Source organism: Penicillium roqueforti (assembly GCF_015533775.1).
Source record: "Penicillium roqueforti strain LCP96 04111 chromosome Unknown scaffold_21, whole genome shotgun sequence".
Taxonomy (NCBI): Eukaryota; Fungi; Ascomycota; class Eurotiomycetes; order Eurotiales; family Aspergillaceae; genus Penicillium; species Penicillium roqueforti.
In genome coordinates this window covers 350810-362904 of record NW_024067585.1, presented here as the reverse complement: position 1 = coordinate 362904, position 12095 = coordinate 350810, and the positions used below count along the sequence as shown (strand labels likewise).

General features: G+C 48.2%; 6 protein-coding genes across 6 annotated transcripts; 3 read left to right on the top strand and 3 right to left on the bottom strand.

Moving 5' to 3' along the window:
* Nucleotides 1-2278: 2278 nt before the first annotated feature.
* On the top strand, nucleotides 2279-3572 carry alkA (DNA-3-methyladenine glycosylase II; the record flags this gene model as incomplete). The annotated part of the gene is made up of 3 exons (XM_039075226.1): nucleotides 2279-3231; nucleotides 3325-3447; nucleotides 3509-3572. 3 exons carry the CDS (start codon nucleotides 2279-2281, stop codon nucleotides 3570-3572), a joined length of 1140 nt encoding a protein of 379 aa, XP_038926916.1.
* A 495-nt stretch (nucleotides 3573-4067) lies between these two features.
* Nucleotides 4068-4852, bottom strand: LCP9604111_7217 (ubiquinol--cytochrome-c reductase subunit 7; the record flags this gene model as incomplete). Its single annotated transcript, XM_039075225.1, has 4 exons — nucleotides 4068-4157; nucleotides 4310-4363; nucleotides 4424-4532; nucleotides 4737-4852. 4 exons carry the CDS (start codon nucleotides 4850-4852, stop codon nucleotides 4068-4070), a joined length of 369 nt encoding a protein of 122 aa, XP_038926915.1.
* A 650-nt stretch (nucleotides 4853-5502) lies between these two features.
* Nucleotides 5503-6766, top strand: LCP9604111_7216 (uncharacterized protein; the record flags this gene model as incomplete). The annotated part of the gene is made up of 2 exons (XM_039075224.1): nucleotides 5503-5944; nucleotides 6000-6766. 2 exons carry the CDS (start codon nucleotides 5503-5505, stop codon nucleotides 6764-6766), a joined length of 1209 nt encoding a protein of 402 aa, XP_038926914.1.
* A 1568-nt stretch (nucleotides 6767-8334) lies between these two features.
* On the bottom strand, nucleotides 8335-8700 carry LCP9604111_7215 (uncharacterized protein; the record flags this gene model as incomplete). Its single annotated transcript, XM_039075223.1, has 2 exons — nucleotides 8335-8535; nucleotides 8662-8700. The coding sequence occupies 2 exons, from the start codon at nucleotides 8698-8700 to the stop codon at nucleotides 8335-8337; spliced, it is 240 nt and encodes a 79-aa protein (XP_038926913.1).
* A 305-nt stretch (nucleotides 8701-9005) lies between these two features.
* Nucleotides 9006-10803, top strand: LCP9604111_7214 (uncharacterized protein; the record flags this gene model as incomplete). The annotated part of the gene is made up of 5 exons (XM_039075222.1): nucleotides 9006-9177; nucleotides 9242-9652; nucleotides 9710-10485; nucleotides 10542-10634; nucleotides 10705-10803. 5 exons carry the CDS (start codon nucleotides 9006-9008, stop codon nucleotides 10801-10803), a joined length of 1551 nt encoding a protein of 516 aa, XP_038926912.1.
* A 366-nt stretch (nucleotides 10804-11169) lies between these two features.
* LCP9604111_7213 (uncharacterized protein) lies at nucleotides 11170-11898 on the bottom strand (the record flags this gene model as incomplete). Its single annotated transcript, XM_039075221.1, has 1 exon — nucleotides 11170-11898. One exon carries the CDS (start codon nucleotides 11896-11898, stop codon nucleotides 11170-11172), a length of 729 nt encoding a protein of 242 aa, XP_038926911.1.
* Nucleotides 11899-12095: the final 197 nt, after the last annotated feature.

Below are 12095 nucleotides of genomic sequence, written 5' to 3'. Positions count from 1 at the left end.
CAAGGACGCACCTCCAGACGATCTCAAGGACTCATTTGGAAATTTTCGTACGTTGTACATTGAAAATTTCAACATCTGTGCGTTTTCGGTAACAATGCAGAACCGGCTATAACTTTGGCCCCGGCGATGGAGCTCCTGTCAAGCATTGTCTAGAGCTTCATCGGCCCGGTACATCTTCGATAGCGAATCCATCGCACCTCGTTCTAGAAGACCCAATGGAATTGACAGTATTGACAATGGAATATTTACTTCGTACTCCGGATACAACTGACTTAAATGTCGTTCCCCTTTCGGGTGGCAAAGTGGTTATTGGCGATGTAAAGTCGGGAAATGTTTCAGAAGAAGCCAACTCACTCGATACGTCGCACCCCACTCTTGTACTGCTCCACTACGTGATATGTTTTTTTCTATCGCGTCCAATCCTATCGAAAGACTTCAATGATTTGCTATATCCTCCTCCGTACGTCTTCGACTATGAAGAATGGCCGCGTGGCCTTGTCGCGAAACCCAAGTCTATTGATTCGGAAAAATTCGACACATACTGACTTCAATACTTGCCCGTGCTCGTTACGCCACAAATATGGATACCCCAAAGCTGAGTCCAGCTGTACTGGCCCTAAACTTGGCACTTGTCACAGTAGGTACGGAGTACGAAAGACAAAGAAACAAGTGTATGGTGATTTCTGCCTAGCATTCAACACACATTCCCGTCTGCCCTAAAAGGTTGAGAGGGCCACGCATGGGAATGCGTGGAACGCTCAGCAATGACCTATCTAGGGGTTGCGAATGGCCACATTCCCTAGAACACGGACAATGATCCAAAAGTACGGAGTACACGCACAATGTACTCGCCCGACCACTCTGGGTTATGTGCATTATCCTGGTGAAGGCTGGGGCTGTAAGGCGAGACCTTCTAGTTATCATAGTCTGATGGCTTCTAGTGGTAGTCGCACGAGCAGGGATTCATTCTTGTTTCTGATTTCGAACTAATGCACCAACGTCTTGGAGTTGACTCGGCTCAACGCTTCGGCCTAAATGATAATCTCGGTTTTTATTGGTCGATATCTATTAATTGCAATAGATGAACGGTCGGTTCGTTTGGACTATTTCTGTTCTTTCATTTATTTTTCTATTTTAACCCCTCCGATAAAATTCGTCGGCGATTGGGTTAATATATAATCGCAAGCCACCGACGCGAGCCCCGATCTTTTGAACAATAGTTCAATCCAAAATCTCGCTAATATATCACGAATTATACCCATCCTCGATCTTTAAGTCTTTCAAATTTCATGTAAATCTCGTAATATATTACCAAGCTACCATGGTTCTTCAATTTCGGGCCACGGGGTGTTCTTGCGGATAGTTCCTTGGGACAATGCTGTAGCGGAGTATATCGCATCCAATCGCGTGAGTTCTCAGTATAAATCCAAGGTACAATCACTGGCCGTATACGTCTCCCAAGATTATAGGGATATTTATAGCAACTGTCTATTCCGTACATCTTTCATCATCGGCACATACCATAGATATCATTGGGGCAAATAGCCTTGGATGCTACATCTATGTGCATTGAGGCTTTTATCGAACTTTCGTCGATGTAACATTGGAATCATAGCACTGTTTGCAATAAAACAACCCATAGAACCATCAGTGGATCGCATACCACATCTATACAACGAAGGGAGTTGATGTATGTTGCAGATAATCCATGACGATGATATTGATTAGAGAGAGATGACAAGAGGAGTAATGTGCGATTCATAAGATCCTAGTTAGTTACTCGTGTAAGTTTCAATATAACCCATGGATATAACTCTTGGCAGGCAACCCTACTCCTCTTCATAGATTTGGCGTAAGAAACAAATTCCTGAGCTCCACAGGTGCTTGTTGAAACTACTAGAAATATCCACGACTCCTGCACGTAGGCTTTCAGTCAAATGGGATCCCATAACGGTGTCTAAAGGTCTCAGATATATAGATGACTATAGCTTGCATATGTTGGAAATACGTCATACATGAGAAGTGGTAAGCATGCACGAAAATAAGAGCGATTACCATATCGAAAATCAACGGTCAATGATGAATATTATTAAGCTTCGATGTCTGTCTGTCCAGCTCCCATTGAAGAGTGTCAGTGTGGTTGACATTCGTGGGGTAGCGCGGCGGATCTCCAACTCCGCACGTCAGCAAACCCCAGCTTCCGCTACGACGACTCCTCAGACCTCCTCAGGTCCAGTACCCCATATATAGGTCATTGAATATCTGATATTATTCAAGAATGTCACTCAGACGCTCAGCCCGACTTGCTTCCGTCCCAACCATCAAGTCACCGCTACTCCAAAGCTCAGCTCCGAGCGAAGCAAGAGTCCAACACAGCGCAGTGACAAAGCCTCGCAAGGCACCCACAAAGACCAACAAATCAGACAAGAAACCTACAAATACAAAACCAAAACCAAAAACAGGGACCTCCTATTGGTCCCCGGAGCCTGCAGTCGCAGAGAAACAAGAAACAGACAACCAACTCTCACCCACTAACCCCACGATATTCAGACCCCAGACCCCCCCTCCCCTCGACCGTCCCGTCGACCCGCACCGAACAAACGCAATCCTCATAACCCCCCACGGCTCAACAGTAAACGCCTACCCAGCGCACGCGGAAGATGCCTCCCCCTCAAAAACCGGACTTCCACGGCCAACAGCCACAACAGGGACACTGCTCGAGAAAGCCACCGCGCACCTCATAGCAACAGACCCGCGCATCGCAGTAGTGATCGAGCAGCATCCATGTCCGCTCTTCTCGCCGGCCGGCCTGGCAGAGGAAATCGACCCCTTTAACAGCCTGACCAGCAGCATCATCGGCCAGCAAGTCTCTGGCGCGGCAGCAAAGTCTATCCGGAACAAGTTCCTGTCACTGTTTGATTTGCCCGATACTGTTGCGCCTGATGGGCATAGACATGCCAAATTCCCGACTCCGGATCAGGTTGCCAAGTGTGATATCGCTACCCTGCGCACGGCGGGGCTGTCGCAGCGCAAGGCGGAGTATATCCAGGGTCTTGCGGAGAAGTTTGCTAGTGGGGAGCTTGGGGCGAGGATGTTGGCGCGGGCTACTGATGAGGAGCTTTTTGAAAAGCTTATTGCTGTTCGGGGGTTGGGGAAGTGGTCGGTTGAGATGTTTGCTATGTTTGCGCTTAAGCGCATTGATGTGTTTTCTACTGGGGATTTGGGAGTACAGTAAGTTCATTTCTTGATTTCATTCTATTGGTCTTATAGCTGGGTGATGTTTGTGCTGTGGGTTAGTGGAAGCGTTTATTGACACTATGATAGGCGAGGCTGCGCTGCCTTTATGGGTCGTGATGTGAGCAAACTTAAGGGCAAAGGTGGTGGTAAGTTCAAATATATGGCTGAAAAGGATATGCTTGAACTTGCTGCCAAGTTTGCACCATATAGGTACGCTTGATCCTGTTTATACTGTTAACTAGCAGACAATGTGCTAACCTAGTTGCTCTAGGAGTCTGTTCATGTGGTATATGTGGCGGATTGAGAACGTTGATGTTGCTGTTCTTGGCGGTTAAAAGAGGTAGAAGAGATACTACATCCGTGAATCCGGCTTGTCTTGATACCGTGTGATTTAGACGTCGACCACCCGAGATGAGGTTGTAGTTTAAGTTTTTATAGTGTATATATTTAATATTTGAAATGAATTGTGGCTTTGAGTTCACAGCCATAAGAAAAGGTGAAAGATGGTTTACTGTGTAGGCATAGTTATTGGGCGAACCCAAACAGACCAGCTACCACAACCCGCATAGCTTATCCAGTCATTACTACAGAGTGATGTCCAAGAGGTGCAAGACCCGCTTGTCGATACAAGATGGACCATGAATATAAGCGCGCGAAGAAAATCGATTTGTACAGTATCAGTACACTCAGGCTGCGTAACCAAGCCATGGGCCGCCGACGACAACGCCCATTCCATTACGAAGAAAGCACACCAGGCGTTTATTCCATGCCAAGAACAATGCTACCCCAACCCCTTGTTTTCATATTCTATTGAACCAAGTAGCAACGGCTTACTTGCGGACAACAAGGTTGTCAAGGTCAGCACGCTCCTTAACCTCCTTCTCGATCTCGCGGATGATAGGGCTAAGGTACTCGACGTCCTATTTGATTTGCATCGTTAGCATTGTATTCGTTGTGGTGAGAGTGTATACCCCGAAACGGAGTCGGATTGGATGTGACAAATCCGTGCAACAGGATTGGCCGATATGGAGACTAATGCGGGGAGGGCGAAATTTGGATGTCGGGGACTCACCTCCTCGGGCTTGATCTGCTCGTTGGCGGGAAGAAGAGTGTGGGAGATGGAGCACTGCAATTGACACATTTGTTAGCCTTTGCGCCAGTCGGGTACAGAAGGGATCGGGCGAACCTGGAAGGCGCGGCGGATGCGGAAGACACGGTCATAGGCCTCCTTGGCGGGAAGACGCTTGATGGCCTTCTGGACGTTCTCGCTCTCCTCGGGGATCAGGTCATCGAACCTAGTTGGGCGGTTAGCAAGTGTTTCGGTCCAACCCTGCCGCGAACGATATCCGCAAGACCGGGGCTCCGGGCGAATTCGACACGACTCCGATTGCATTCAAAAGATATGCCACCGACGTATGACGAATTTGACCTGACAATTCCCAATCCCTGTCTCAATCGCTCGTGGTGGGGGGTTGTCGATGTGAGAGGGCAAGAATTACTTGAGTCCGAGTCTCCTGTAGCCGGCGGCATCGGTGTACCAGTGGGAGAGAGGGGTGAGCCAGCTCTTGAGCCATGGGCGCTTGACGATGTAACTGGCGAGCGAAGGGGCAGACATTTTGAATCCCGGGTATCCCAATTGACGTGGGTGTGGTGAAAGGTTAGAAAGGCTATCGGGAACACGAGATGACCCGATGTTGCGAGGTTGTGCAAAACGGAGCTCGGGCGGCTAGTCCTGAAACGGCAGTTCTACACCTGAGGCTATTAGCACGTGGTCTATATGCGCCTTAGGCGGCGAGAATCTGGGATTGTTCAATCGGCACACTCTATCTAACAGATCGGTTTGCTATGTCATATCCCCTTTGCGATCTTGTCATTTGATTTGAGAGAGATGGGATTTGTCAATCAGCAAAGAATCCACTGATCCCTGCTTACGTTAAGAAGCTTGATCATTCCGAGAACCCCGCCCACATCCGTGCTGATAATAGAACATTGCGCATTCAAAAGGAAGCACACCGGGTTCGGCAACATCGGCCCCCCAAAACCCTCTCTCAATTCTCCGTCATTACTCATACCTCCTTCCTTACACCCGCGAAGGACTTTGGACTTTGGACCTTGGACCTCCGGATAAATCTACATCTCTTTCCCAGCTCCGTTCGAAATAGTATTCTCGGGTTCCGGATTGAGCCACTCGATAACTATGCTCGTGTCCGGGAAGCCTCATTGATTCAGTACGGTCGAAAAGCTGCGTGAGCGCCAGCCGCCAAGATGAATACAAACGGCCGAGGCGCTCCAGACAGCTCCCAATCCCAAGCTCGGTCAACCCATGTCGACAATGCCCCCAACTTGCCCGCGCCGATCTCCGATTTCAAAATCCGCCTCGAGCTCTTTTCCACCAAGATACCCAACTTTTACGTAGCACCTCTCTGCGGAGCCAGTGCTGGCATGGCTTCTGGGATTGTCACATGCCCTCTTGATGTTATCAAAACGAAGCTTCAAGCCCAGGGCGGGTTTCGGCGGGGAGCAAAGCAAGTTGCCTCGGGGATGCTATATCGTGGCTTGCTTGGAAGCGGAAGGAAGATTTGGCGAGAAGATGGCATTCGCGGTCTCTACCAGGGACTAGGTCCAATGTTGCTGGGATATCTCCCCACGTGGGCTGTTTATCTAGCAGTCTATGACCGTGCTCGTGAATACTTCTATGACAAGACAGGTAAGTACTCCAGAATGAAGGATTCGGTCATTCAGCAGTACTGACAAAACCACAGGAAACTGGTGGTTATCCCGCGGCTATGCTTCGGTCACGGCCGGTGCATGTTCAACGGTTGTGACGAACCCTATTTGGGTCATCAAAACTAGGCTCATGTCACAAAGCATTAAACAAAACAGCGAAGGAGTGCGAGCCCCTTGGCAATACAAAGGCACATGGGATGCTGCTCGAAAGATGTATCAAATTGAGGGCCTTCGCTCCTTCTATTCTGGCCTCACCCCGGCTCTGCTGGGACTGACACATGTGGCCATTCAATTCCCACTTTACGAATATCTAAAAATGACGTTCACGGGCTCTGGTATCGGTGAACACCAGGAGGATGGGAGCTCACACTGGGCTGGAATATCCGCTGCCACTTTCCTCAGCAAGATCTGTGCCAGCACAATCACGTACCCGCACGAGGTTTTGCGGACACGACTCCAAACACAGCAACGGGGTGTTCCGGCGCAATCCCACGAAGAGATCGCATTCCGCGGCGGATTGAAACATCCACATGACCGCGGCCGGTCGGGTGGCATATCCTCGTCAGATGGAATGCCCAGCCGCCCACGGTACAATGGCGTTATACGCACGTTCCAAACAATCCTCAAGGAGGAGGGATGGCATGCGTTTTACTCAGGGATCGGCGTCAACCTATTCCGGGCCGTTCCGGCTGCTATGACCACCATGCTCACCTACGAATACCTGCGGCGGCAGATCGGTGATTTGCAGCATGCCGGTGCTCTGAGGCTCCAGGCGGAAGAAGAAGCTGCGCGATCTATTTGACACAATATCATCACACAAAAGACTATCTCCAACCTTCAACCCCAACCCCAACCCTAACCTCCAACCTCCAACCTTTAACCTCTACCCTCCACGCTCCACCCTCACGCTCCACCCCAACCTTCAACCTTCAACCTCGACGCTTCATCCTCTTCCTTCATATCCGCTTTTATCACATCGCACCCCACCGCTTCTGATCGCCGAGTCCTTCTTTTTCCCTTTGTCACAACCTGTATAGACATGGACGAGGCGGTCTGTTACTCGATATTTGAGATCAATCTTTAGCGAGTAAAATTTGCTACTGCATTCTGAAAGCATCCGAGCGTTTCGGCATAGATGACAGTGTCTCCAGACTTCTAGGGCTCTGACATGTGAAACAGCTTTCACATGTCTTCATATGCTCGCTGCATTTTAGCTGGAACATTATTGTACCTCCAAGCATGGCTTTTCTTTTCTTGCTCCTTTTTGACTTGTCTATTATCTTCCTGGCTTCTGCATGTATTTTCTGTACATACATACCTATTCTACATGGTTGCCCATTCTTGTGAATATATGTCCTCAAATAAAGAAACGGCCCCCAAGCCTGATTCTGAAAGACGAATAGCATATTTCAATTGAAGCTATCTGTTAGAAAATTAGCTCAGACTTCATCTCGACCATTGCAAAGCCTCTGGCATGAATGTTAACTGTCCTCCAGACCCATCTCTTTGGATTCCGCCTTGTTTGTACGGAGTACTTGCGTTGTATTCGGAGTTTGTGACAAGTTTGATGAGTTCAAAGTAGCGCGAATTTTCAAGAATGGCAGATTACTATCAACTCTCATCCCAAGCGAAGCCTAACAATTGTTACATTGGAAAGTACAGTGTGTGGAAAACCTGCCACACAGCTTGTTGATGATAAACGTTGTATAGATGCATCCTAGGCTAAGTAGATTATGGGACAGGCACGTGACACATTATTTAAATTTGCCGCAATTATTTTTTTTCCCTCTTTTCCCTTCCACTTCTCCCTCCACATTTTTCACTTCGACAAACCATCAATCTGTACTTGATACTCAAATGTTCAATGCTGGCACTTTGGAATCAATTAACAGTGGTCAGAAAACAATTTTAGATCAACCAGGTGTCGATTTCAATCAGCTTCACTTACTAACCTGATTTACATAAATCAATAACTCCACTGACCTTGCGACTATTTGATCAATTGAAAAGCAGCTATATGTGCCTGTATATTCTCATATCACCCAATTTTGCAAATCCTTTGGTCATATCACACATTCCTTCACTATTCGCATGATGAACAATTTCAAGATTGAACTGGGTTGTCAATACACTTAGACTCCCGGGGCATGATCATTCATACACTGAAAATTCTGATTGAATATGAAGATGCAGATGTTACTTCCAGTTGGTTCTGCTCTCTTTTCACCTATATAGCAACAAGAGCGAATGAACAAAGAATTTTACATGTTGGTATCACAATCTATTTATCAAACACCTGTTCAGTGGATTCAATCCATATAATACATGTAGAAAAGCACCCTTCAACATACATATGTATGTAGGTAAACCTCAGGATCGTCCCTTCCCACCATTCTGCGCTCGACTCTCCTCAAGTGCTTGTTCAACCCAGGACTCGTCTTTTCGTGGAGGTGGCTGATGAGGACCGGGAACATGGGTTTGGGCATCTCGCCGTGCAGAGCGGATAGAGCTACTACAGTATGTCAAAAGGAGGATAGCCATAGTGAAAGCTGCAATAGGAGCATTGAGAGACTAGATCGATATCAGTATTAAAGGACTCATTTGATATAAGAGCGGAGGAAGGATTGGAGGATTTGGCTAAGAAATCAAGTGGCCTGATAGTGTTTATATTGGTCTGTGCAATGCATTCGTACATACCCCTTTTGGCTTCCCTAATGCTTTGTTTGGTTCGGTCATCGTGTCCACGTCCGGGTTTGGTTTTGGCTTAGGCTTGGGCTTGAGCTATCGACCTTTGCCGGCCGAACTTGTTTAAATAGAGGCGCAGATTTTATTTTAACAATGGAAAATTGAGCAAAGTTGCGGAAATCCAAGTAGAAACCAACTAGACGAGGAATAGCTAAGGATGGCACAGGTGATGGTAAAGGTGACAATTATAGGTGGTGGGGAGGCGGAGAGTCGGAGAGTTGCGGCGCCAGATAAAAGAAGCCTTATCGCGATGCCGACGTTCAAGACAACCACTTTCTCACCATAGCATAACAGTGATGGCTTCTGATCCTACTCCTCCGAGAGGGGGCATGTCCCTGTATGCCAACCTACTAAATCCGTCTGGCGATACACCTGGCACCATCTCCCGTGCCCCTGTTGTCTTTAAGCAGGCGGAGACAGAACCTCAACCTGATGACGCGAGCGTCAAAAAGCAACAACTGAATCCTGGTATTTACCCTCGACTTATTGAATATCGACGCGGTATATGCTGACGTGCGATGTTTTTTTATAGCCTCCCTTCGATTCCAACCCCCCAAAAGACCACAGCTCTCAGCCCAGAAGCCAAAATCGAAACATACTTTACCCAAGGCACCTCAACCACAGCCCTCAGCTAACCCTTCGATACCGACAAAGAGCACTTTGGCTGATTGGACGGCCATTGAAGATGACGAGTATGAGTACGCCCGTGAGAAGCGACAGCGTGGTGGAAGAAAGAAGCGCAAGAAGAACTTTGAAACACATGTTGTCCAAAACTGGGAAGATATCTACGACTCTTCTCGGCCTACAAATTGCGCGGAATACGGCCATAGTGACGAGAAGATCTTTGAAGTCCGCGAGTGGAAGGATACCTTGTATGCGCTTGCTAGGAAGCGCTCACCGAGCAGGTATTCCGATAGCGATGATTATGACCAGCCAAAAAAGCGTATGTTAGGGTCTTTTGCGATGAGTGACGATATCCAGGCTAATAAGATATCACCAGAACAATTTGCGCCTCCAAGCAACTTTGCGCCGCCGCCAAACCTCAATGACGTGCCACCACCAGCTTCTATCCCCAATGACACATCTGGGGACGATGCCTTTGCTCGCCGTGCAGCATTAGGGCAACGCCTCGACAATGATTCAATCGCTACTCACGCACAAATTCCGCCTTCATCTCCAAGCCGAGCTGAAGATCCTATTCCAATTTCCGATGACCCTCCATCGGGACAAACCATCCCACCTCCACCACCACGCCCCCTTGACGCCTTCCAGCCAAGCTCTGCAACCATATCCCGCGCACCAGTCCGATACAATCTTCCGCCACCCCCAGAAGAAATCCCAGCCTCCGAAGCCGAACTTGAAGCCGCATTGGCCCAAGATCAACCGGCAGACGAGGAAGAACCAGACGAGTCCGCTCCACGGTCTCTTCGTCCCGGGCAACAAGGTTTCGCAGAACGACTGCTTTCCAAGTATGGCTGGACCAAGGGTTCCGGCCTCGGCGCTACTGGTTCTGGTATGGTGAAGCCGCTGCAAGTCAAGCTTGAGAAGCGAAAGAAGCGACCAGACTCAGAGGGTGGTGGCTTTGTCACACCTGCCGGGCGAGGTAAGATCATTGGAAGCAACAAGAAGGGCGAATATGAAACCAGCAAGTTTGGCCCTATGAGTGAGGTGGTCATCCTACGGGGCATGTTGAACGGTATGGACCTGGATGCGGAGATAGAGGGAAGCCATAATGGTGGCTTGGTACAGGAGATTGGAGATGAATGCAAAGAGAAGGTACGTTTCCTTTTTCGATTGGCTTGGGTGCTTTTACTAACTTCCGGGACTCATAGTATGGGGACGTGGAGCGAGTCGTCATCCCTCGCGACGTCGGAACCCCAGTCCCGGTCTTGATCAAATTTACTCATCCCTTGTCTGGTCTACGGGTAAGCTTTTGATATCTACGTCTTGATTCAAATGTGAGTTGTGCATTGCTGACTATTGCATATCCGTTAGGCCGTGAACGCGCTCGAAGGCCGGATCTTCAATGGCAACGAAATCACGGCACGATTTTTTGATCTCGACAAGTTCAACCAAGGGATTTACACAGTCTAACTGCCCATGTTCGTCCTCTCTTATACGACATGACATCTCGATTATATGTTAATTTGTGCATTCTCGACTATTGCACGGCAACAAAATCATAGCAAGGCCTCTCGGACCGAGGAGTATGACCGGGGTTTTACATGGCCAATGGCTTATGTTTATACCCTTTCATATTATTAATTAGCTATGTTAATGATAGTGCTCAATTTCATTTGATGTTGCTCTAGTGAAGTCTCATTGCGATGTTCCCTAGGATTACTTTAGGATTACTCTAAAAGTAAAACAAAATGCAGACTATGAATCATCTCAAAATTCAATCATCTAATCTCCTATGAAACATCAAAGATTTCCATCCTACTACTCTATTCCATCAATCTATTGCTCCGACAACTTCTTAACAGGAAGGGGAATCCAGGAACGCCAAGTCCGATGATACTTCTTCGGTTTAGGAGTGCCGAGGAAAGGCTCTGTGTCCAACATATCGTCATCAGTGCTGAACGCCATATATGTAACATTCTGCTCGTTGCGCACCAACCTAGTAGGACGAGGAATCAAAGAGCGCCAGCGCCGGCTCGTCTGGGGCTGAGGCTCCTGCAAAGGCTCATCTTCAACATCTTCATCATCTGCGTAGTCATCAGCATATTCAACCAAAGCGACACAAGACAAGTGAGGCGAGGACTGGTACACTATGGTCGGCGTGCGTACGGGACCCTCGTGGAATGATACGTTGGTCTCCCGGTTCTCAGCTCGCTCAGCGAAAGTCCTAGTAGTCAAGCTGGGAGACTGGGGAATCCAAGTTTCCATATCTAATTCGTCGGCATCGCTGTCATCGATATTCCAGCCGTCTTCGTCGCTGTATTGGAATGCACCGTTGAGCGCAGACAGAACATCTTCTCTCCGCCAGTCGCGAAAGACAGAGTGGCGTAGCAGCAGCTGGTTAAGCCTGCATTGTGCACAATTCCCTATAATCGAGAAAAAGAATGTGTTTTGCGCTTCGGCACACTCGTAGCCTACTATGAAGGCTCTGCGGCACATGATCAGGCGAGTTGCTGCCGGGTCTTGGTGCTGGCATAGGGCATAGTACCAGACGATGGAATGACACATTATGGTAAACAATAGTAAGTAACTTTGGGATGTTTCATGTAAATATTGCTCATAGGAGTTTCACTAAGGGCTCCTGATTGTGGTTCGGAGGAGTATGATAGATGAAATGAGCAGGTCCTCCTTTATACGCCTCAACCCAGATTCCAAAGTATGTTGGCATCTGCCGGCAAACTTGTTGTTGGAAAGAGCCTTTGTCG